This window comes from Anopheles ziemanni, chromosome 2, assembly GCF_943734765.1.
Source record: "Anopheles ziemanni chromosome 2, idAnoZiCoDA_A2_x.2, whole genome shotgun sequence".
NCBI lineage: Eukaryota > Metazoa > Arthropoda > Insecta > Diptera > Culicidae > Anopheles > Anopheles ziemanni.
The window spans coordinates 93,238,508-93,262,298 of NC_080705.1; the positions used below are offsets into that span (position 1 = coordinate 93,238,508).

Genomic DNA, 23,791 nt, shown 5'->3' on the forward strand with positions numbered 1-23,791 from the left:
GCGATATTATATCATCGAAACGGAAGGCCCGCCTGCTTGTGGAGAAGAACAAAGCAGCTTCTCGCAAGTAGCACTGCACTGGCATTGAACAATTGTAAATAATGGTTGCTCGGACAGTTTTAGGTCAGGCACTTTCCGGGAGGGAGTTCGCAAGGCAACAACAAGGCCAGGAAGCCGCCCGAAAGTCTTGTGCGATTATTGTCAACAAGGGACAAAGCATGCTGCATTTGGCCAAAAAGCTGGCAACCGCCTAATTGAAATGCAAACAGGTCATCGGTTTCCGCCAGCGACCGAACCTGGCATGGATTCATACGAAGGCAGCAAAGTGCCACACAATTGTTAGGTAGCGTTTTTTGGCAACAGGGACTTCGTTTGGAGTACTTCTTGTGCTATCAACTATTGGTATTTGGCAACGTCCGGAGGAGATTTAGTGAAATTTGTTAAGAGTTGTTTTCCTAAATTTAACTCATTTTCACATGAAAACTAAAAAGAAAGGTTGTAGAAAATCGATAATACGATCCAAGTAGTCACAAAAGAAGATCCAAGCAGTCTTACCTTTACACGCCGTGACGTTTAGAGGAGCTCCTATTCCCCGTGGATGATGGTGATGTTACCAAACACTGCTGCCTTTCACGCGCTCAGTTGATGGAGACACACCGACTTTGTGAGAACAGAAAACAGATCCAATGGAGGCGCCCGGTCCGATGGAGGCGCCCGGTGGAAGACGATGCGTGCGGTGGTGGCAGCCCCTCAGTTAAGCAACTTTACGACCGGGAGTACAGGTTTTACCGCTTGCTGGGGTGGATGGAAAACATTTCCCTCGGTGCCCTGGAAACGCTGGCCTGACGACGGTCGGCAGCGTAAGTGCTCTTCGTAATGGTGACGGCTAACAACATGGCTCTGGTGGGGATGCGCTTTCTTCCATATGGTGTTCAGCCCCGTGGTGGCGAAGGTGCCTCTATTACCCTTTCCGCCTCGCTTCCGCCACCTATCACATAACCAGCTCGCCCGCAAATTGGCACGAATTTCTGCACTCTCACACCTCACCGAGCGACAGACTCACTTTCCTCGATGGTACGGTTTTGCATCACAAACACACACACCCCCCTTTCTCCGTTTGGGGAAGTGGTCTTCCTTTCAACAACAACAAACAACAAGCAAAACAGCAACAACAACAGCAGCTAACACTTACTTTCCTGCTTAAAAATGGGTTCACCCCTCGCTGGGTGTGGATAGCTGCGAATCTTACGCCCGGTTTTCTCCAGCATTGCCGAAGAAAGTTACCAACACACCGCCACCGGAGAGCAAAAAAACACTACAGCCGTCGCCCAACTTGATGGCTTGATGTGTGAAGCATAACAAGGAACATTATCCCGGACAGACAGGGGAAGGAAAAGTGTGTGTTGCCCGACGACGGCCTACTTGAAAAATTGCCTTCTGATTACGCACGAACGGACGCGCGATAACGATGACGGCGGCGAAAGTGACGTTACGTTTGCACGGAACGAACAGAGGGATAGAAAGAGAAAGAGAAAGAGAAAGAAAGAGATGAGGAGATGGGAAGACAGAAATCGGGGGTTTACAAAATCGGTGGAAAGGCTTCTTTCACGGGTGAGAACGGAGCCCTGCGGAATGACGTTTCAGTTCGAAACTTTGTAACGTATACGGTCGTTCAGCCTTTCAGCCTTTCATTACAGCATTGGTAGACTTTCTGAACCCATCGGGTTTGGTAACTTCAGCCCACGTACTACGTGGTTTACAATGTACTGACGAAAGACGACGTAACCATCTCGCGATGGTGGCTTGTGGTGGCCTAATAAGTTTTCACTCCACGAGTATCGGACTTTGCACACTTTCTACTGAACCACCAGTCTCACTGTGTTGTTTTGAATCAAACGAAATGGTGAATTCTTTCTCACCTCTTCCAATTCGAGTCGCAGTAATGACGACGTGTTTCGGCCTTCTAACAATGACGTATGCCAAACACCACGAGACACCAGACGCCTCTGTACGGGAAGGACAATTATGTATTTGCTTCCGAACACTTCATTGGGGACCGGCTGGTCAGTGAACGGTGCCGTAACGCGAACGAGCTGATCTTGCTACTGACGTGCTCTAGTCTTTCCACGTAAAAGCCGTCAAAGCCTGTGCAAGGTTTCAGGCGCCGGCGCTCTCCCAATTCTCTCCTGTTCGATGAAACTCTCCCCCCAGCATTGGACACTTTCTCCGTGCCAGTTAGTACCACAGTGTAAGATGTGAGAAACTGTGTGTTTTCTGCTGCCGTCGGTATATCCTGCGATGTGTTTGTTTACGTTTACCGACCAAGCGTCCTGTATACTTAGTGGAGCAGTGTGAGCTGTCAAAATAGTGCTGAAGAGAGTGTTGTTTTTAAAACACTTCTCCCACGACCAAATCTGTCGTTGGAATGAATATTTCTCACACGAATGGAGCGCGCACTCTCCCTTCTCTTGATGGGAATCCTTGGTGAATATTGCAAACAGATGGCGTTAAGGCACAAATAGGGGTAGTGACCTGCATCACTACGTCACAACACCGTCGTTCCCCGCTTGTTTGTATGCAAATTCTGCTGAACCAGTATTAGTTTCCAGCAGTCTTTTGTAGCGAGGAGAGGATTTTTATTGCTCCACATTGCCTCAAACACGCCACGTTCGTTAAGAAACTGTTGCACGTCGTACGGGGGACAGCTGGGTGGGTCATTTTTTCCTGTTTAACAACCAATCCATCCCCAGCTAATCATTTATGTGCAAGTGTGAAAGGATTATTATTCGTTCGTATCCGACCGCGGCCATTGCTTGTGGTGTGAGTACAAGCCGTTCGCGTGCAGCAGATAATCATGGAATTAGTGTGTTGTTTAACGAGCTTTCAACAGTGATTGTACGTGATTGCGCTGTATCCACCGTGATTGATGTGCTTTCCTATACGGTGTACGCTGAAGTTGGCAGCGCGGTGTGAAACACACTACATTTTATTTAACTTAAACAGACTAGTGAATCGTTATCTGATGGAGGCGCATGGTAGCTCGTGGCAAACCAAAGTGAACTCTAAGATTAATGTAAAATTGAATATGAATTGTATTCTAATTCGATTAAGCAACTACGAAAAGAGACTCAGATCGATTTGCGAAGGTTGACTTTAAAATAAATTTAAATTTCGCAAAACTAAGCAATACCGAAATGAACACTTAGTTTTGTTTTACATTTTCAATTGTTTTTTTTTTTATTTAACTATAATGGCAAAGGATATATTGGCAAAGGAAGGAAATATCAAACACGTATAAAATATGTTTGTTGTAAACAATAATATTGATACCTAAAATATAGGAACGTTCTAGATAATACGGTTGACTTGTCCTTTCTTTTGTTTTACATCAGGAGAATTTATGAAAGATAGGATCGCTCAATTGTAGTCGATGATGGGAGAACTCAGCCCTTTCACCCCGGCCCCGGACCGAACGCTGGTGGGCAAATCTTTTCGGATCGACGCAACCGACGACGTTAAAAACGCAAGTGATTTATAGCAAGTATATGGTGGAGGCGCATGGTAGCTTACTCGAAAATATGCATAAAAAAATCCAAAATTGAGTACGGAATAAAATCTAATTCAAATAAGCCACCACCAAGAATTAACTCAGAACACGTTGTGCAGGTTTGCTTTGTGATCGATTTAAACTTCCCAAAATATATTTGGTATCTCTGATGCGCTAACACTAACAATACATTTATTGTAACAACTTTGGCATAAACTTTCCGAATCAGCAATGATCCACACCGATTTCAGTATATTGAAATATTCATAAATCGATCCGTATGATCGAAGAGATGCTAGTCAACATGTAGAGCTATTGTTGATTCTGGTCATTTTCCTTGATAACCAGATTTCTGTCGGTAGAACCATAAAATGATTTTACATTGAATATATAGTTTTTCTCTGGCACGGATGAACAGAAAACAATTGGATTCCCTTCGCGATTTTCCCCATTTTCCATTCCATACACACACTGCCGGTTTGTACTTTCTTTTCCACGACTTTGGTTCCTTCGATTTTCACTCTTGCTTGGCCCGTTCACCAATCACGCCTAGTCTAAGCTCGATTCTGCCACTACCTACCGCCCGCCACATGGTTTTGATACTGGTTATCTATTTTTTTGCGCTACTGCGCACTGGAGAAGGATGTAACCAAGTTTCGTTACTAGACACTTTTCAATATTTTTAAACTTTTTTTTACATTTTTAATTTGCCACATGCATGAAAGACCTAGCGATTTTCGTGCTACTTTTACGGGTAAAATGATGCTCGTGTCCTATAGTAGTCTACCTTCTTAAAACGGTTTAGCCAATTGGAAATAATTAAGGCACAGTTTTCAGTAAAATTTTCCACTTCTCCACTCCGTCGTTTGGCTAATGGATTGAAATTTTGGGTTTCATAAGCGCAGGCCTAGTCATCGACAAAACTGTGGGAATCCGATACAGTTCCGTTGATGTTGCGCTGATGAAATTAAAAATTTCACACAACTTACAAATAGGATGTTTTTGTAAAACTCAACAGAAATTGTGTGTCTGTTCGTAAATTGGATACAAGCGACCAATGTTCAACGCAAGTTGTATACAGGCATCAAAGCTACCTTCGTTCAGAAAGCTGCGAGCTTTAAATGATAGCGGTTGTGGAGTGCGATGTTTAGTTAATGGTTCGCTAAGCATGTAACAAAACAAGGATATTTTCAAATCAGAATTAGTTGGATGATTCTTGGGAAACTGATCGCGAACATCGGAATGCTTGTTTTATCAATATTGCAAACAATTATTCTCTACACGTGCTATGTGTTGTAACTTTACTTGCGTCCTACAAGGGGTATGTGTCGTCTATATCTCTGGTTTCTTGTAGGTTCTACGTCGTATGGTATAACTGGCTGTTTTTCCATAATTGATATAGATTTCAAATATTATACTATTGATCCAACAGAGACTTATTATTATTTGTTTTTAAATGACTTTTCTCTTTCCCTTGAAACCTGCACTAATTATTTATATGCGTGTGTGCCTTTCACAACTATTAACGAGTGAGGAAACGAAAATGATCAAAACGTCGACAACGAACTTCGACAAAACTCTTGGTTTAATTATTCAACAAATTTGGTTAGGAAAGGTCGGTTTTTATCTAGAAGCGGGCAGTTTCACATCACATTTGCGGAAGATTTATTACCGAAGGAAATATTGGATCGGGAGAACGTACCGTTATCGTCTTTTTTTCTTAGAATGGTCCACAAGGAATAAAGACGTTCATACCAACGTAACATAGAGTCAACAATGTTGGGTGTTTGACTCTCTTAACCGTCGCTAAGAAAAGTTCGGCGCTGCGGATCACCGAAACTTCTGTCAGCCAGCCTCGGTAAGGGGTGCTGTTGATATCACTTAGCGTGATAGTTCCCGACAAAAACAACCACTTTATCATGCTGCCCTCCCGGACACTTGGGCCTAAATGTTGCCATTTGTGTCGATTCGTTCCACCCCGGAACCCTTGACTTTTCACATTTCGCCTTCTCCGGCACTAGAAAAAAGAATTGGAGTATTTCAGGAGGGTGGGGAAACTGGCAAGGGCTGGGTTATGGCCCAATGTGGTGCAATTGTTTTTCGTCTAGGAATGCTAGATTTTTTTGTCTCCCTCCTGATTCACTGATTCCCAATGGTTTGGGAATGATAAAAGAAACCCAAAAGGAAGTACACTGGCACACTCATGAATACTGCTGAATTAAGCAGAATTTTATGTTTGCTACATTTTTGGTGCTTTTCCGATGTAGCATAGCTAAAAAAGCACCACATGCAGCACAAAATGGAAAAGAATATAGAAAAAGAAACAATACTGCAGCTCGTATTTCAGTATCAATACTGCGCTCCAATAAAACGCCCATCAAACTGGACATTTGCTGGCTCATATGGGAAGGAATACATGCCTTCCGACAACAGGTGACCTACTTACAATGAAATCATAACATGACAGAAAATATCACTGCCAATACTAAGGAAAGGAATGGTTCGAATCATCTTGCACTTAACTTGCTCAGACTTAACTTCTCCCATTGTTTCTTCAGCTTCATCCTATGCTTCTCCTGGCATTAGTCAATGTTTGAAATGGGGTTAGGGTTATAGTATTCCAGGCCGCCACCAAAGATAATAACATCCTACCTGGCCGGGTATGCCATCGTTGTGTCTCCTTGTCTGCGAACCTCACCATCCTGATTTATCAATCATGCACATAGCATCGTTGTCCATATGTTTTTACCAAAGGGTAATTATTGAGATGAGTTTTCCGGTAATTTCCTGTGATTACCACATGTCGCTAAAATATTCGTTCACGTCGTTGTCCGCGCGTTGTGTCGACCATTCTCGGTGAGTGTTTCTAGGTGCTGTGTCTGCTTCTTCCCTTTTCCTCATTCCATACTACTACACAAAGGCACTGTTTTCGTAGTCGTCCGTAATGCGGAGGAGCTGCACTCCTCGCCTGCAACGTTGTTACATTTCTAGTGAAACCTCGAGCGACGTCTCATCGCCATTGGAGGCCTGCTTCTTGAGAGCCTTGACGACACCGCCGGGGGCAGCGGAGGAGTAGCTACCTCTGGCGGTGACCAGCCGACCGGAACGACCACCGGCGACACGGATGGAAGTAGTTCTGGCACCACTGGGAGTAGCAGCAGCTTGGTTCGTGCCGATGGAATCCTCACCGACAGAGTCACCCGCACGCGATCCACCCCGTGTGTAGTGTGAGGTCTGATACTGCGAATTGGGCCCATCGACGCCCCGGTTGCAGAACATACGCTCCAACATCTGCCGGTAGCGCGGATGGTTGATGGCGTAGAAGTACGGATCGATGCAGGCAGCGATCTTCGCAAACACGGCCGGTATCATCGAGTTGAGCGGGGTCAGATACTCTTCGTAACCGAACACGCCCAGCATCGCCACCACGGCGTACGGAGTCCAGGCGACAAACCACAACCCAATGATGCCAACGACCACGCCAGCCAGCTTCACCTCCGTCTTGTTCTTGCTCTTGCTCGACTGGATCGAGTTGGCGTTGATCACCACGAGCAGAATCTTGGCGTAACAGAAGCTGATCACCGTGAACGGTACGACCCAGGCGAACACAAAGTACACGAACATGAACACGCGTGCCTTGTCCGAGCGGTCCAGATAGTCGAAGCTGCACGCCGTCATGTACCCTTCCGCCGTGTAGCGACTGAGGCCGATATCGAGCGCCGGAAGGCCCGCGAACAGCAAACCGTACACCCAGGTGAAGGCGATCAGGATGTAACACTTCAGCTTCGTTGTCGAGCGATTCGGATTCAGTGGGTACACTACCACGTTGTAGCGATCGATTGAGATGACCGTCAGGGTGCCGATCGCAACCGTTCCACCGAGGGCACCCATCAGCGCGTACACCGTGCATCCTATCGGGAGGAAAGAGAAAGCAACCGGATTTACAAGTGTCTGCATTGTTTTTCCAGGAACTCGTGCATTTTTACCGATCGAACCAAGTGCCGGTCCTTGATGAATGCTGTTGTATATGAACATCGGTGCTTCTAACATGATGATGAAATCGGCCACAGCTAGATTGATGACCAAGTAGTTGGCTGGCGTTCGCAAAGATCGATATCTGCAAATAAGCGGAACACAAAGCATGGTGTCCAAATACAAATTACCTGTTAAAATAAAAAACTTGCTAACCACTACATCGATCATAATTAAGAAATTAACGTAGATTAACCTTTGTATTGCCATAAACCAAAATACCCATATTAACTTACTGAATTGCAGTGCATAAAATGCGAAAATAAACGAAATAGTTGGGTCCAAAAGTTGTATTGTAAAATATTTGCTATACATATTTTAATGTATGTATGTGTAGTGAGTTTGAGGATTATGTACTTGAATGCTTTATATACAACCAATGTCATCATGAGTGCAATCAAGAAATGCCGAACGTATTACATTTTCTAAGTGATTTTTATTCAATATCTTGTGGCAAGTGAAGACAGCAGGCGCTTGCCAGAGGACACTCTTCGTACCGAAAAGGTACGGATTCTTCTTTGAGATGCATCTGTGCTCGACTGTACCGAGAGCTTTCCTCGGGACCTCTCGAAGTTTAGGCACGACCAGCGGCTTCCATTGTTGATGTTTGCTGTCCCTTCTCCGCTGGTTATTCGTTCGCTGGAACTGCCTCCAAGAGATCTACCGTGGTACGACCGACACTACGACTTGCGTCACTCTCAAGGGAAAGGGCAAGGAGTGCCGTGACCGGGGATGTCGTCGGCAGGAACTGCATCTACTGTAACACATGCAGCAGCAACCGCGCTGCGTCGACAGCCTCACTGCGCTTGATAGAGGCGGGCGTCCTTCAGGAACAGCTCACACTGGAGTCTCGAAGCTGGAGGAGACCGCTCTGCAAACGGATATCTGGTCTCGTCGACGGACGTGTCCTAGGGGCGCGTATTACCGCTGTATATGTTGCGCTTCTCCCTTCGTCGTTTTTCCACTCAATAGAGTAGAGGTTGTGTCCGGCCAATTGGTCGGGAAAGTGGTGACATACCCGAAGGTAATGTCGAGCATCCGATGGAAATTTATAATGCGTGTCCATCGGTCACGCAGATTGTTCGGTTCGATACGAACTGAACAGTTCCGAATGGTGTGTTTGTGCAAGCACAGGTACACCTGCTTAAACATCTGACACAATTCCGGAACGGAGTAGTAAAACCGGCAGGATCGGCGAGGTTCAGAACGATGACGGTGCGTCACCTCTGCAGACGGTCGATACACTTTCCACTGGTACAATCTTTGAGAATGACATCATACGAACAACCGAGCTGAGGGCTTTACTTTTTACCACCCGGCATTGTAGATGATCTTCCTTCGATGTGGATGTCATGGTCACCTTCACAACGACACGAACACACTCCTGCGGTAAGATGGCGGCTTGTAGGCGATTTGCCAAACGCAACGCGTTTGGCCACTGCAGACAATAATGGTGGATGGTACCGAGTCACTGAGGTGCTTTTTATCAGTTCGATGACGTCGTCATTTGCGGTAATGCGCAGGGTTCTTCCTCTAACAGCAATCCTTTAAAGGCAACGGCTCGTTTCTCAACCCCTCACGGCACTGGGGAACCGGGCGGTTCCGACGAGGCTCACGGGGGTGTTCCGGCAGTCAGCGGCCACACGATGCTGCTGTGAGGACGGCTCTGGAGACTCCGAGCGTCCGCACCGAGCTGGTGGACGGGAAGTATTAACGGCCTCCCCACCGGAGTTTCCAAACGTTCGACGAGAAAGACGCCACACGGTTGTCACTGGTCCTCCGCCGGTAAGGAAGGCGGCAGCCCTCGGCCCCTTCATCCCGGCCCCGGGACGTAACGCTGGTGAGCAAATCTTTTCGGAATCAAATGTACAACTGAACCGAACATTGGTCGACCGGCGGTTTATATACGCCACTACTGGGTGAAATACAAAATTGGTGCGTCAGTTTTCCCGGGGTCACGAACACTGCATCACGGTGGCGTTGTTTCGGTGTTCGTGTCGAAAGAAACAATTCCAACACCAAGGTCCATACCGTGCGCTTGTGGTAGTTTTTTGAGAAACCAACTCGAGATGAGTAAATGCCGGCTATTCCGCCCAACGATTCATAGAACGGACGGATGACTCAAACAGCTGTTTAGTTCCGATTACGTTCTCCTATTTTAGTGTTTGCAGTACACATCCTACATTTTCACTAACTAGTTTCACTTGATAGTTGATATATTTAAATGCTAACATTGCGTTTTAAATAACTTTTCTCATTTCATTCAACCATTTCTTCGATATCCGTTCCGCTGCACCGGAAACGGTCCTTCATATTCTATTACTCCCCACCAAATCAAAACACTCGCGACCCTGTCTATCGGAAGGTCAAATCCGAGTGCATTCAATTCACGCCAAATGCGGATAACAAGTAACGGATATGCCATGACGATCATACGCTGATCACCGTTCAATGAAGCCACTCGATCGTACACCTTGCCCAACAGATGAGTGCAGAGAAACTGAAGAAAGGCCCCCAGAATGCTACCGTCCGTGTGGACCGAGAGAAAGGAGCCTCTTGTCCAGAGAACTATCCCTTCCATCTTCACCTGCGGTAAACAAAGAAAGGTTTGATAACAACCGGATCGGAAGGAAGTAGGAAGGAGTAGCCATTCCCCACTACCTGCTTTCTAATGCACCAATCAAAGTAGTCGTCAAATTAAAAAAAAAATTATAGAGAGGGCGGAGATTGATATTTGTCTGGAAAGTAATGAAATGTGGATAAGTTTTTCTGGATGATGCAATACACAAAATTATTGAACAAGATTTTAAATACTATCCTCAATCATTGGATAGTATTTTAAAAACTTTTTAATCAAGTGCATTATTCATTTGAAAATTTGTTGAACAAACACATATATTGTGTAGATTGTCGTTTCATCGAGCAGGGAGTACCGATGATTCAACTGCCAACTTTAGTTGTATCTGTCCCGCCGGTTGCTGGCAAACATCTTTCATGGTCGTTGTTACAACGGTGGTTTGTGGTATTGGATGCTCAACTAGCGTTGGACATCTATTTTGATGGTTCACTTGAATGTTTAAAATTATCATAATAATGAAATTGAATATATTTGAGGTGACTAACATTTTTTTAAATTAATGAACTTAAGGGAAACAAATCTAGCACATGAAAGTGTTTGAATTAGAAGTTTGGTGAGCGACAAAAATCTATTCATTTAAAGCAGCTTGTAAGTTCACCACATGCCTGACGAAGCCCCATCTCTAGTACTTTCGAATATAAATATACGCGCGGCCTGCTCGGACCGGTCGATAGTATTCGCAGTCTCTCGTCGAGCGGCGACTGCACAACATCTCATTTGTTGGTGCTTGCGAAACAACAAACAATGGCAGCGCAGACTATTGGAACCATTCCAGAGTTCATCGTCAACTGTGACGATTGGAATGTGTACTACGAGCGGTTGGAGCAGTTTTTCGAGGTCAACGAAATAGCGGATGAAAAGCGGAGCGCGTTTCTTATCAGCTGCATCGGTAGTCACGCGTACAAGAGCCTTCGTGACCTGTGCCATCCCACCCTGCCGAAAGACCGTCCTTTCGAGGAGCTCTGTGAACTCCTCCGCAAGCAGTTCAGCCCGCAGGTGGCCATTTTCCGCGAGAGGACACACTTTTACAACGCGACACAAAACGTCGGCGAGAACGTGACCCAGTGGTATGGGCGGCTGAAGAAGCTCTCCGTGGATTGTAAGTTCGGCTCGAACTTGGAGGCAGTTCTGCTGGACAAGTTCATCACCGGGTTGCGGCCGGGACAGGTGCTGGATCGATTGTGCGAGGAAAATGAAACGCTGAAGCTCGAGCAGGCACTCGACATCGCCGTCAACAAGGAGTGTGCCGTGCGAGAAACGGGCTATCAAGTTCCGGCGTACTGTGGTGTTGCTGGCGAAAGCTATCCCGTGGCCAGAGGATGCTGCACATGTGGAGGGGCACCAAAGCCGGCCCAGAGTGAAGACGGTTCCATCTGCGATGAAGGAGGTGCCGGCGGACGAGGCCAAGGCCGCACTCGTAACAGAAGGCGAAATGCAGCGGCTCGTCGCAATGCCGCTAAAAATGCCGATGGATCAGAAGCCGGAGATTAAGTTCTACCTCAGGATTAAAGTATGTTCGTGTACTTTTCGGTCATTAGCGTAACAAGGCTGTGGTTGAGTAATGTTAGGAATTGCTTAAAACTTATTTTAACATATTAAAATTGAATAAATGCCAGGCATTTGTGCAAACGACAAGGAATACAATAAAGATGTATGCACAGGAGCAGTATTTTTGCTCGTATTGAAATTAAACCTTTCCATGCTTATACTTCATTTGTGAAAAAAAAAATCCGAACCAGATATTTTTGCAAGCCGTAGCTATTTTTGCGAGCCCAAGTCTACACATACATTCCAATCGAAGATTCGCTGCTTCTTTTTGCGCATACCGAAAAACGACAAGATTGTTTTCGTGAACATAGAAAACCGGTTAGCACTCCGTCGTTAAGAACATAAAAAGCATGTTTCTGAAATGCAACAAATTTAAACGAATGTTCATGCAAATCAAATTGCAGCTCTTTGGCCAAACCTTTTTTGTTTCCTTTAGTTAGAATTCCTATGAATTTGATTGGTAGTTCCCTAACAATTTTTTGTACATTTCCATGTCTCAGATGACCGAAGCGTAGTAAAAGTCCCAGCAGTAAAAGTCCCAGAATATGTTTGGGGAAAGTAGCAAAATGCGGTATCAACAAAATAAAATAGACAATTAACTAACCTAAACAATTCAAGGAAAAAAATAAATCTTTGATTCCGGGGATTTATACTAAAATAATCATCACTTAATGTGACTCGTGTGGTTTCAAATTTAGCTTATTTGGTAACGATTATATAGTTTGTAAGAATATTTCCCTACGTAAATTCCAAAAATAGATGAAATTACGCTACGATTGCATTGACATATAATCATGACTCATTGAAATACATTTCATTTCACAACCTTATACTGAATGCTGTTTGATAAGTCAAAAAAAACCCGGCATCAAGTTGTTGTGTGTGTGGAAGATAGTCGATGCCAGCAGTGAAAAGCATAACCGCGAATATGGCAACAACCCACACCGCGCATTTGTTCGGTCGAGATGACATCATCTTTTTCAAAGAACCGCGAGTCTGACGCACACGCGGCCACCACGGAACGTACACGATACGGTGTACGTACACTGTGTTTCGAATGCAGCGTACGTTTGAATTGGTGCCGGACGCCATGGCGCCACAAACACCGGTCTCGCCAGCGGTGGGGACGTTTGCCTCCCGGAAGATTATATATGCCGGTCCGTCATGCCATCGACCGTTCAGTTCGTTTCACGTACGAACAAGTTTCAGACCGCATAATCTCGCAGTCCGCTACGGGCAGCTAATCAAGCAGACGAAAATGGTCGGTCAGTCGATGGTCGGTTCGATTCCGGAGTTCGATGGATTCGTCGACGACTGGAACGTGTACCAGGAGCGGTTGGAGCAGTTCTTCGAGGTGAACGATATCCCGGACACAAAGCGTACGGCTCTGCTGATCTCGGTCATCGGAAGCGATTCGTACAAAACGCTACGGGACCTGTGCCATCCGGTGCTACCGAAGAGCCGTACCTTTGAGGAGCTGTGCGAGCTCCTGCGCAAGCAGTACAGCCCGCAGGTGGCCATCTTCCGCGAGCGAACACAGTTCTACAACGCGAAGCAAAACGCCGGCGAAAACGTAACACAGTGGTACGGACGGTTGAAGAAGCTTTCGGTGGATTGCCGGTTCGGTGAGAACCTGGAGGCGATCCTGCTGGACAAGTTTGTGACTGGGCTACGCAGTGGCATGATTATGGACCGGCTGTGCGAAGAGAACGAAGGGCTCACGCTGGAACTGGCCTTGGAGCTGGCGGTGAACAAGGAGTGTGCGCTCAAGAGTGAAGTGGCGGGTGCAGGGGGATTATAAATTAACTCTCCCCCCCCACGGTGCCCTCAAATGTTCGCTGCGGACGAGTATTAGGGGGACACCATGAGCTAATATTATTAGCGCATTACAAGAACCTTACGTGATAAGCTACTGATTAAGCTGAAAGGAAATGAATGATTGTGAAGGTCTCATTGCCTCGAAGGGACCGGTTGCGTGCGTGTGACTGAATGTTGAACGTGAGAGAGCGCTTGTGATGACTTCTAAGTCTTCTCTATAATAAGATTATTCATATAATGAGTATAAGTGAAAATTTGTCTAAGCAATAAACCGCCATACGAAGTTATGGTGTGGATCTCCGTGGAGCACAAATGAAACCAATGTGTTGATTAATTGCAAGGACTGTGGGGACGATGGGAACGATGGGAAAAGTGAAAGAAAATGCTCCCTTATAACCATTATAGTATTACGATGATAGTGACGTACGTGTTCGCTGGGATGGATGATAAATGACGTAGCGATTCTGCTTGAAAACAAAATATCAATTTCCCTGAAGGGTTGACGACACGATGTGTTATCTAGTACCGGCCCCTTAGCGTTGCCACACATTTCAACAAGTGACTACAGACTGTTGCTCGATGGACTTTTATGAAGCATAATTGACAAGTGATACTTTAATATCCCGAATCGGCAACTGCCTCGGTGTTTCCGCCCCCGTTCGAATAAATTTTCACGTGTTGCACGTCGTCGGTGCAAATGGTTGCCACGGGCAGGTTGCTTGGAAACGTACAGATCAGACAGGCATCTGACGTCTGTGAAATGCAAGACTAAAATGTGACGAAGCATAGAGCAAATAGGTGGATTGTTTTCACTGACGGTACACCATGTCGGGATGGAGATAATATGAATGCGGAAAAGTTGGGTTCTGCGTGGTTTAGGACTATGCTGAATTTTGAAATGGTGTATGAATTTCCTATGTGGTGTTTGTGGTGGGAAACAAATTACCTTTCCGCTCTAAAGGACATTATAATAACTGACTGCTTGTAACACAATGTGGACAAAACTATAAAAACATTTATGAACGCTTTTCGGCAAATAAGAATAGAATATAGTCAAGGGAATAACTATTAACGGATGAAAACATTCACTGATTGACGATAATTTTAAGATTTTTTCAAATAGTATTTTATGAGTGCGTATTCTTCCCAAACGCGTAAAAACAAAATGAATTATTTAGTTGACATCATTAGGAGTGAAATTGCAGGTTTGCAATTTATAAAAAAAAACGTGAGTCATTCAAATGGCATTCAACCAAATCAACTTGACTCCACGAACGGTAACAACATGCGATAAGGTTTATAGTTGTGCGTAAAGTAAACAATTTCACGTGGACTATTGATAGACTATGACTAATGGACATTTGCGCTGATAAGGCTTCAACAAGATGTAACTTGTTGGGACAGGCTTTCTCCATGCATCAAAGCGTCTTCCTACTACATTACGCAACCAATATTGGTTTCACACGCGGGTTCAAACATGCACGATCGTGTTTGGTCGAGATTAAGAACCTTGACGTCATGATCCGTCATTCTGTTTTTCCTTCCGGAACATGAGTATCTCTCAGAAAGGAGGGGAAGGGAGGAGGAGGGGGTCATGGATCGTTGATTTGCGGAGGGTGGGAAGCGAGGTAGTGGAGTAGATTAACCAACACTGATGCAAGAGGTATACGATCGTGGTGAAATTGCCCCACTCCGGCGTACGATGACTCATCACATGCAGTTTTGATGAGAGGATGGCAAGGTTGCGAGGGGGGGGTGTGGATAGGAGGAAAGCGGCGGGGCTTGTGTTACCGGTGATAGTATTAGTTTTGCCGGTAGGCCGGTGGTAAACAAACGGCACAAAAACAACAACACATGGATGGGCAGATAATGACCGGCTTTGTGGTGGCCGGTTTTGCGTCGTTGTATAAAAGACCACTGGAAGGGCGTCCATTGCATCAGAGTTGACATTCGACTGTTGCAACCAACAGCGTCGTATAGCAAACAGCGAGAAGGGAAAGTTGTTCAGTCAAGTTGAAGCAACCAGCAGCGAAGCAAGAAGCAAAAGCGATCCAGTTGTGAAGCTCCCAATCAAGAGACAAAGGAATAAGTTAAGTGGAAGAAGTCGCGAAAAACCCGGACAACCAGAACGATTAAGGAAGAGAGAGGTCCAGCAGGCACCATGTCGAAGCAGACAGCGGTAACGAGTATCATCCCGGAGTTCCGGGGTGCTTCGGACGATTGGAACGTTTATCGGGAGATTCTGGAGGAGTTTTACCGAGCTCACGGTATTACGGGAGCAGCCAGGGTTCCCGTGTTGATCAGCGTGATCGGCAAGGACACGTATCGTACGCTACGAGGTCTCTGCCATCCACGATCGCCGAAGGAGATGGATTACGACGAGCTGTGCAAGGTTCTCGCCCGTCAGTTTATACCGGAGATCGCCATCTTCCGTCGCCGGTCCCAGTTCTACCGGGCGGAGCAGCGTCGTGGAGAGAGTGTAAAGGATTGGTACGCCAGACTGAAGGCGTTGTCGATGGAATGTGCGTTCGTGGAGCAGCAGCTGGAGCCGTTGCTGTTGGATCGGTTCGTTATCGGTCTGGCACCGGGCCCGGTACAAGATCGACTCTGCGAGGAACGCCCCGACAGCCTGACGCTCGAGCGAGCCGTTGATTTAGCGGCCACCAAGGAAGCCGCACTGGTGGAAGACCACGAGCAGAACGTGGAGGATCTGGTGGCAGAAGATTTCGCCGGAATGGCACTGGACGAGGGTGAGGGACATCGCCGCCGACATCGCCATGGAAAACACTTCTATCATCGGTTTGGTGTCGATGGACATCACGGACACGGCCATGGGCACGGACGGCGACACCACCACGGACATCGGCATCATCGTCGAGAGGTTGGTCCACCGCATTCCGATTTCGAGGAAGCACACGGCCGACGCCATCATCGTCATCACGGACCACCGCATCGCTTTGGACCTGAAGGGCACCATGGACACCACGAACATGGACATCATCACGAAGGCCGCCATCGTCATTTCGGACCACCAGCTTTCGGTCCCGGTGCATGGCATGGAGGAATGGCACACCATGGTCGTGAGATGCCACCCCGGCACTTTGGTGCTCCACCATTCGGACCGTGGGGCGGTCGTGGGCATCCATTCGGTAGACCCGGCGGCCTAGAGATGCCCGGAGTCGGAGAGGATTTCTGTCGGCGATTTAGACGCACAGAAGCTGAGCGTTCCTGCCGCAAGGGACGCAAACACTGTCGACGTCGCCGCAGCAGCAGCAGCTCCAGTAGCAGCAGCAGCAGCAGCTCGGGCTCCAGTTCATCCGAATCCTCAACATCCAGCGCCACGAGCTCGGACACTCCCGATGAAGCGCAAATGGAAAAACGTGGAAAGCGCTGCCACAAGATGCGTAAGGATGGAATGGAGTGCAAGCGATACGGAAAGCGGTATGGTGGCAAGTACGGAAAACACCATGGCCATCGTGGTGGACGGCACCATCGTCATCGTCATCACGAAGAGGGAAGCGAAGGATGCAAGCGGAGACAGAGAAAGCAGGGCGATGAAGAAGCGGAGAAACAACCGGAGCAAGAACCAACCGGAACCGATCCTACGACCGAACCAGAGTTGGTCGATTAGGATATTCCTAGGCGTGGCTGATCTGAAGTCGGCAAAGGCGAAAGCTTTTTATCTTTAAACATATAGTTATGCATGTACTCGTCACCAAACTATAAACAGGCCATCACAAAAAAAAATATTAATGTAATGAAAAGCGAAACAAAAAAAAACAAAAAATAAACAAAAAGGTGGCATAAAAAAAATTAAATCACTAAGCACGAGAAGTTACAATAATTTTATGAAGTTCAACAAAGAAAGAAAAATATTATACAACTGGTGAAAAAAACGAGAGGGTATCATAAACTTCTTATGTCCTCCGATCGGATTGTGACTCTACCGTATCGAGGGAAGTTTTTCAAAACACCATTAAATAGCAGGCTTCCAATTATTAAGCGAATTCGTTTGGCGAGGTAGATCCACTCAGTTGGAAACAGTTATACATCATGAAACATCCGAAAGGAATAAAACGCCTTCAAATATACGTTTTTTACAAAAGTCATGGCGTTTATACATTTTAGCGGCACTTCCAGCGTTGCACAGTTACGTCTGCCTGACTGTAGTCAAGAGCTGTATGGTCTACTTAAAGGCGCTTAGCAACGAAGAGCCTTCTACGGTAGGTTTTTTTCCCCGCTTTTTTTTTATTTATCTAGTTAGTAAGAGAGGGATTTAGTTTTCCACTCGAGATGGATCGCGATCTATTTTTCGTTATTGATGCGAAGTCCACCGAAAGGGCACAAATGTGCTGAGCGTGCTGGTAGTGATAACAAAAGAAAATGATTTACTACCTGCCACCGATAGAACGTTTTGCACGTAAACAGATTCACCCGCCCATCGCCGGTTGCTCTTGCGGCATCATTGTAACGCTGTAAACATGATACGAACAGATATTTCCCAACGATCAACGTTGGAGAAAAAGTTTGAAAAGTTTTCCACGATAAGGTCTGTTGTTTTCAATGGGTTTTTGGGAAAAATGAGTAAATTTCTTTTTTACAGCGCAACTTAACTTATTTCCCCCCCCCCCCCCCCCCCCCCCCTCCGAACCAGTTAGTTTTTCCAAACGGGATATTGAATACATTGTGCGGATTGTGAAATGGCTGCGGAAAACATCGACCAACCCGGAATGGGCGGAGATAAACTTAACACGGACACGCTTGCCGACGGCATCGCTTGTTTGTTTGCTGTTCCCTGGTTTTCGGGTAATTTCGTGAGTCGTTACATAAATATTAATCACCGGTACGACATCTTCACATCACCACGGGAAACCGGCGGAAGCAACAATTCCATGTGTTTCCGCAAGGGCGTAGGTTGCAGCAATGCGTCGCTGCTTTGACCCATCACTTGATTTATGTTTATTGCAGGAAAAATCGAATCCCGTCAAAACGGCTACGAGCTGCGGCGAAAAGATTAACGCGCGCGCCCGAAATCGATCGACAGTAGGAATAGGAATCGGAGGAAAATATAACTAACGTACCTGTAGAACATGAAGACAACCAGCGCGTTTCCGATTACGCCGAACAGCATCATCACGCAGTAGAATACGGCCAGCCCGTAGTGTTCGCCCGCTGTCGGTGGCTCGAACTGGAGCCAGAAGGGATTCACTTTGGCCACGAACAGTGGATCCACCGGTAGCACGAACCCCGACCGGACGACGTATTTGCTGTGTGTATCCGGAAGAGAAACAAGACCGTAAATACTCAACAAAACTTTAGGCGGCGGCTAGTGGCAGAAAATATGGACAGTTCCGATTGTACACATTTCCGGGACGTCGTAGGGACGATTGGGTGATTCTGGTGATAGGATCGATCGGAATAAATTTTGATTACTATTGTAGATGTCCTGACGGGGGCGGTAGGCAGCATCCCGTTAACAACGGCGTGTTGATTGAATTTCGCCAGAAATGTCCGTGTCCGCGGTGGTCTTCTTCCTTTTACCGACCTTGATAAAGCATGAAGTTTGTGGTCGTTGGACCAAGCGTTGCAAGCGGGAGCCGGATTTACGCTGCCTACCGTACCCATTTGCACATTTTCGTTACGCGAAACACATTTACAGCTGCACAAAAATAAGTCTCGTTTTCGGGGCCAAGCGTTCCCGGACGTAATGGTATGGAAATGTAACGACGGTACATTCAATGATAGTGGAATCTAAAAATAAATGTATCGTACAGCTGGTGAATTCGGTGAAGCCTGATACGATTCTATAAACACATTTCTAGCTCTTTTCAAGTAGAAAGGATGATCTGAACATTGTAAAACAATTTTCTTTTGTAGTAATTGAGCCACTTTTCTTACGCCTTCAAAATTATCCTAGAGATATTTTTACGGTTTCCAACTTGTTGAAACAATACCGGAGTTTACTTGTATGGTTACCAATTGTTTCTCTTTTTAAAACCCCAGCTAGGGGGTATCACCTTCCAAAAGCATCATTAAATCTGGGAGTAAAGTTTTACAATGTTTTCACGAACGAGATGCACATAAACAGGACGACCAATTGAAACCAAACGAATTTTCCCAAGTGTCGTTCATATAGCTTCCTCGATGCTTCCTCTTCCGAAACGGAACAAAAGTTAAATAAAACGGAATTTCGCATAATGGTTGATGGAGAAATTCAAGAACTCCACCTTATCGCGATCGAATTCGCGTTTATCTTTCCGTTCGAACGAATCGGCGTCAGCAGCCAGCAACATCAAACGCGACCAAGTTGACGGTAGTAGACATTGTGCTCACACGTGGATAACATCATTTAAATGCAATTAGTGAAGAATCAACCGATTTCCTTTCCTCTTTGTCTACGCGTCTCATTCACGAGATGAAAGTGTGGCTGATATTATCCATTCAGGAATTCATCCTGCCATCAGCTTACCTCCAGAGAACAGCGTTGTCGGTGGAATTGCTGAAGCTGTTCATGCCGCTGCTTTCGTTGCTATTGGCGAAGGACGTGAGTGCTGTTGGCAGCAGCTCCCGAGCATATTTGTGGACAGCATTTTCCGTCGGGGACACAACGGATGGTAGCTCCGTTGTTTCGGGTTGCATTGTGTCTACAAAAAGAAGAAAACAGTGTCAGTAAGAACGAAACGTGGCCAATGAATGGCTTACGGTTGAGTAATCCATGCTCATTCTATGTCCCTTTATGCTCATTTTTAAGGACACACGATAAGGTAAAAAATATACTCTAATCGCAAAACTGAACATAGGGTTTAACCGTTGCTGGCAAAGGGATGAATTACTTACCCAGTTTGTTGTGCATAGCTTCACCGACCACAGTGCTAATTCCCGGACCGCCGAGGACACGCCGAGGTTCTATCAAGCCCTGGAACGATGGGCTGCTGCTGGTGAAGGTGATTTCGTAAAGCAGCATCACTAACGTTATTGTTTTGGCCGACATTCTGGATGTTCTCAGTGGTATGTTCAGTAATTCTGTTTTTACCACGTTACAATGAATAATCCGACGGAAAAGAGTCTTATTTTTTACTCTTCTATATTCTTCTCGTTTTGCCGAGGTCGTTTTTCTATTTCGTTTTCGTGTTCCTAGTGACGGCGTAGTTTTTCACGTATTATCGCTTTTAATTACGGAAACATCTCCGTCCATCGACACTCCTCGGATGCACGGTGCATTTCCCGTTTGATGAACCTGCTTCTACCAAACCAGTCTGTGGTCGGAAAGGAAGGTCTGGCTGCGCGGTAGAGGATTATGAAAATTGCTTCCACCACTCAGCTTGTTTTACGCCTGTAAAACCTGCAAGCAAAAGGAGAAATAACAAATTTAGGATACTTTAATTGAAGCAATATGCGCGGAAATGTGGTCGGGGGTGAATGGATAGCGTTAATAGAGCTGTAATGATGGAGTGAAAAATAAAAAGCAAACCTGACTTCAACTTAGGCTTTCCAAAAAAGTAACGTCGCCTTATTGTAAAGCTGTGTCAATTTCTCAAGCAGCTTAAAATTGTTTTGTTTTTCGAAAATAAAATTATACGATACATATTAAACGCGAGCTTTTAATCTTAGTGGAAAGTGAATAAAACCCAGTCCAAGACTCCTCAAACGAATGCAAATAACTTTAGTACATGATAAATATTTACTCGAGGTAGCCGTAATATTAAAGTGTTTCGTCAAACAATCGTCTTGATTAAGAGGCAAAACTAAGAGGGTTAACTGAAAAAAGGTCCACCAGAGAATTTTGCTCCGATATCTCTGACCCTAGCTCGGTATTGTAATAGAGGTCGGGTTCATGAACACGCTAGAAGTTTGTGGCCGAATAAGACCGACGGTACGTGAGGGAACCGGACCAGTCAGTTGTGATAAGAAAAGTTCAACGACAGAAACAGATTTTGCTCCATGGCATGGGCGACGTAAAAGGAAAGCCACATGAAGATATTGTTAAAGCGCTACCATAATAAGCTTCGGAAGAGCATAAACAATGCTCATCTTCAATCGTTGGTCACGGATTTTGCTGGAAAACTGTTGTATGTTTCTGACCGTCTACCAAGCGGAAATGTGTGCTTTTCAATTTCATTGTCCGTCAGGTTTTTCTTCCCATTTTCAGACGTCTACTCTTAGCACAAGTATTCTCTTCTCATTTCATGATGGTGTAGGAGGTTAGATAGAATGATTGTCATGGTCTGCGAATTTTTCACCATTCTCGTAGTGGAACGACGTGTGTTCTATCGCTACCGTCCGTGAAAAAGACGTGTCTAAATACCCACAAAACGTGGGGAGCGGCGTCGGAACATCATTAAAATTCATCTTGACAAGAGTTCTCGAAATCCTCTATGTATTTGTTGGATTACCAGACAGTCGTGCACAAGTCGACTATGGGCAGCCACATTACTAACAAATGCTTTGGATTGCGTGTAGGTTAAGAAACTGAGAACGATTGCAAACTTGTTTGAACTGAATCTGTTCTAAGCCGTAGACAAGTGGAACAACAAGCCGAGTTGTAGTTCACAACCTTCAACAGTGAACGACTTATCATCGTTACACGGTGGCTATTTGGTTGACTGCCTTCCACTAAGTAGCGGCTCGGAATGGTGCGATGGTTAGATTCTTGTTTCCACTACCGCATTTCCGTCTCGGAACCATGACCTCTGTTCTCTGTCTGGCCCGTTATACCTTAAGTTCCCAAAACCCACAACGGTTATTAAATTTAGACATTCGACCAATGGGCAGATGGCAAAGAAATACCAAATTTGGTAGGTGTTCTTTGATTGACGGGACCAGGTGGTGATGGATGGTGATTGACCCTTGGCAACGCCTTAAACATTGCCTCTAGCCCCTGGGGTTTGAAGCTTCCAGACGGTGAAAATGCCGAATGAAACACAACCGAACCATAAGAAGGAGTCATATTGCGGTGTGGTTTACTGGCCGTATCTTAAGCCAGCGGTGATTAGGTGAGCAGGGCCCTGGGGACATTTATACAGTCAGCAAAGGAGTTTCCCAACATCCATCACTTGCAACATCTCGCTCGCTTTTCACTCTCTCTCGCGGTGAGGGAGTGGTAAGACATTTAACTGCCGTACAAATTGCTCCTGCTGACAAGAATCATTTGGCAGTTTGTCGCTTTGCTCAAAATCGCTCTGACAACGAGATTGTTTCTGCTGCCAGGCATCAACGGACGTGACTGTTTGCAATAATTCTTGCGGCGAAATTTGACAGTCTACTTTGCTGTACACGTGTTATTACACATAATAATGGAAGCAGACGGGTTTAAATATACGTAAGGAATCTTAGAGGGCAAGTTCTATCTTCAATAAAGAGAAAATTCAGATGATACATATCGTTTCATGTACAGTTGAGAACAGTTAGACAACAATACTTTTGAATAAGGTTTATTCTACTTTAAGAAGTCTATTCTGAGCTAAACAATTATGCCCTATGATCAGGTCGGTACACTTACTCATTCGGTCACCAGTGTACAGCACCAGGTATTGAAAGAGAGATGTGACCGACGTTAATCAGCAGCCGCCGGCGTTCGGCTTAGTACGGTGCGTATTGCCCGAAACGATTTGCGCGCGCGATGGCGTCACGGACCAAGTCCGGAGAAGACCTCCGAGAAGGGCACAGACGCGGAGGCAACGAGCAACACACACGCACACACCACCACCGCCACCGTGGACCTCAAAAGCCGGTCGGTGGTTTTGGTCCGGCAGCAAATCGTTTCGGTCAAAACGGGCTTTAAAGTCCGACCCGAACTCGTCCGACGCCATCAGTTCGAGGTGCGCTACGGACGCGTACGGACACGCGATTTTTTAAAAACCCATTTTGTAGTGCGGGAGTGTGTGTGTTGAAATAAAGGCAAGTTTTGACAAAAAGCAAATCGTACGCGGGGTAATAAATATGATGTGCCAGAGTGTGGTTGAGGTGAAGCTTTTCTATGCGCTGCTCAGAACGCTCTACTTTACACTATCTCAAAATGGTAGTCTGTGAAAGTGAAAGGAAGAACCCCCTGTTGCAGTGTTGCTTTATGGTTATAACCTGTAAAGCTCGTTTGGAAGGCACTATAGCCTTTTATCAGCGATGAAAATAAACTCTGATCAAGTAAAAAAAGCGAATATGAAACAGAACCGTAGATATTGGCAGCGAACACTGGATTGGAAGAGCGAAGC

At 45.8% G+C, this 23,791-nt stretch overlaps 3 protein-coding genes across 3 annotated transcripts; 2 read left to right on the forward strand and 1 right to left on the reverse strand.

Moving 5' to 3' along the window:
- Window positions 1-6,526: 6,526 nt before the first annotated feature.
- Window positions 6,527-20,574, reverse strand: LOC131294782 (opsin-2). Its single transcript, XM_058322826.1, has 5 exons — window positions 20,421-20,574; window positions 20,053-20,227; window positions 18,665-18,850; window positions 7,534-7,664; window positions 6,527-7,458 (listed from the first exon to the last, which is right to left on the reverse strand). Exons 1-5 carry the CDS (start codon window positions 20,572-20,574, stop codon window positions 6,527-6,529), a joined length of 1,578 nt encoding a protein of 525 aa, XP_058178809.1.
- On the forward strand, window positions 10,899-11,909 carry LOC131282732 (uncharacterized). Its single transcript, XM_058312266.1, has one exon. The coding sequence runs from the start codon at window positions 10,962-10,964 to the stop codon at window positions 11,706-11,708; it is 747 nt and encodes a 248-aa protein (XP_058168249.1). The 5' UTR covers window positions 10,899-10,961; the 3' UTR covers window positions 11,709-11,909.
- Window positions 13,014-13,814, forward strand: LOC131282733 (uncharacterized). Its single transcript, XM_058312268.1, has one exon. It carries the CDS (start codon window positions 13,024-13,026, stop codon window positions 13,564-13,566), a length of 543 nt encoding a protein of 180 aa, XP_058168251.1. The 5' UTR covers window positions 13,014-13,023; the 3' UTR covers window positions 13,567-13,814.
- Window positions 20,575-23,791: the final 3,217 nt, after the last annotated feature.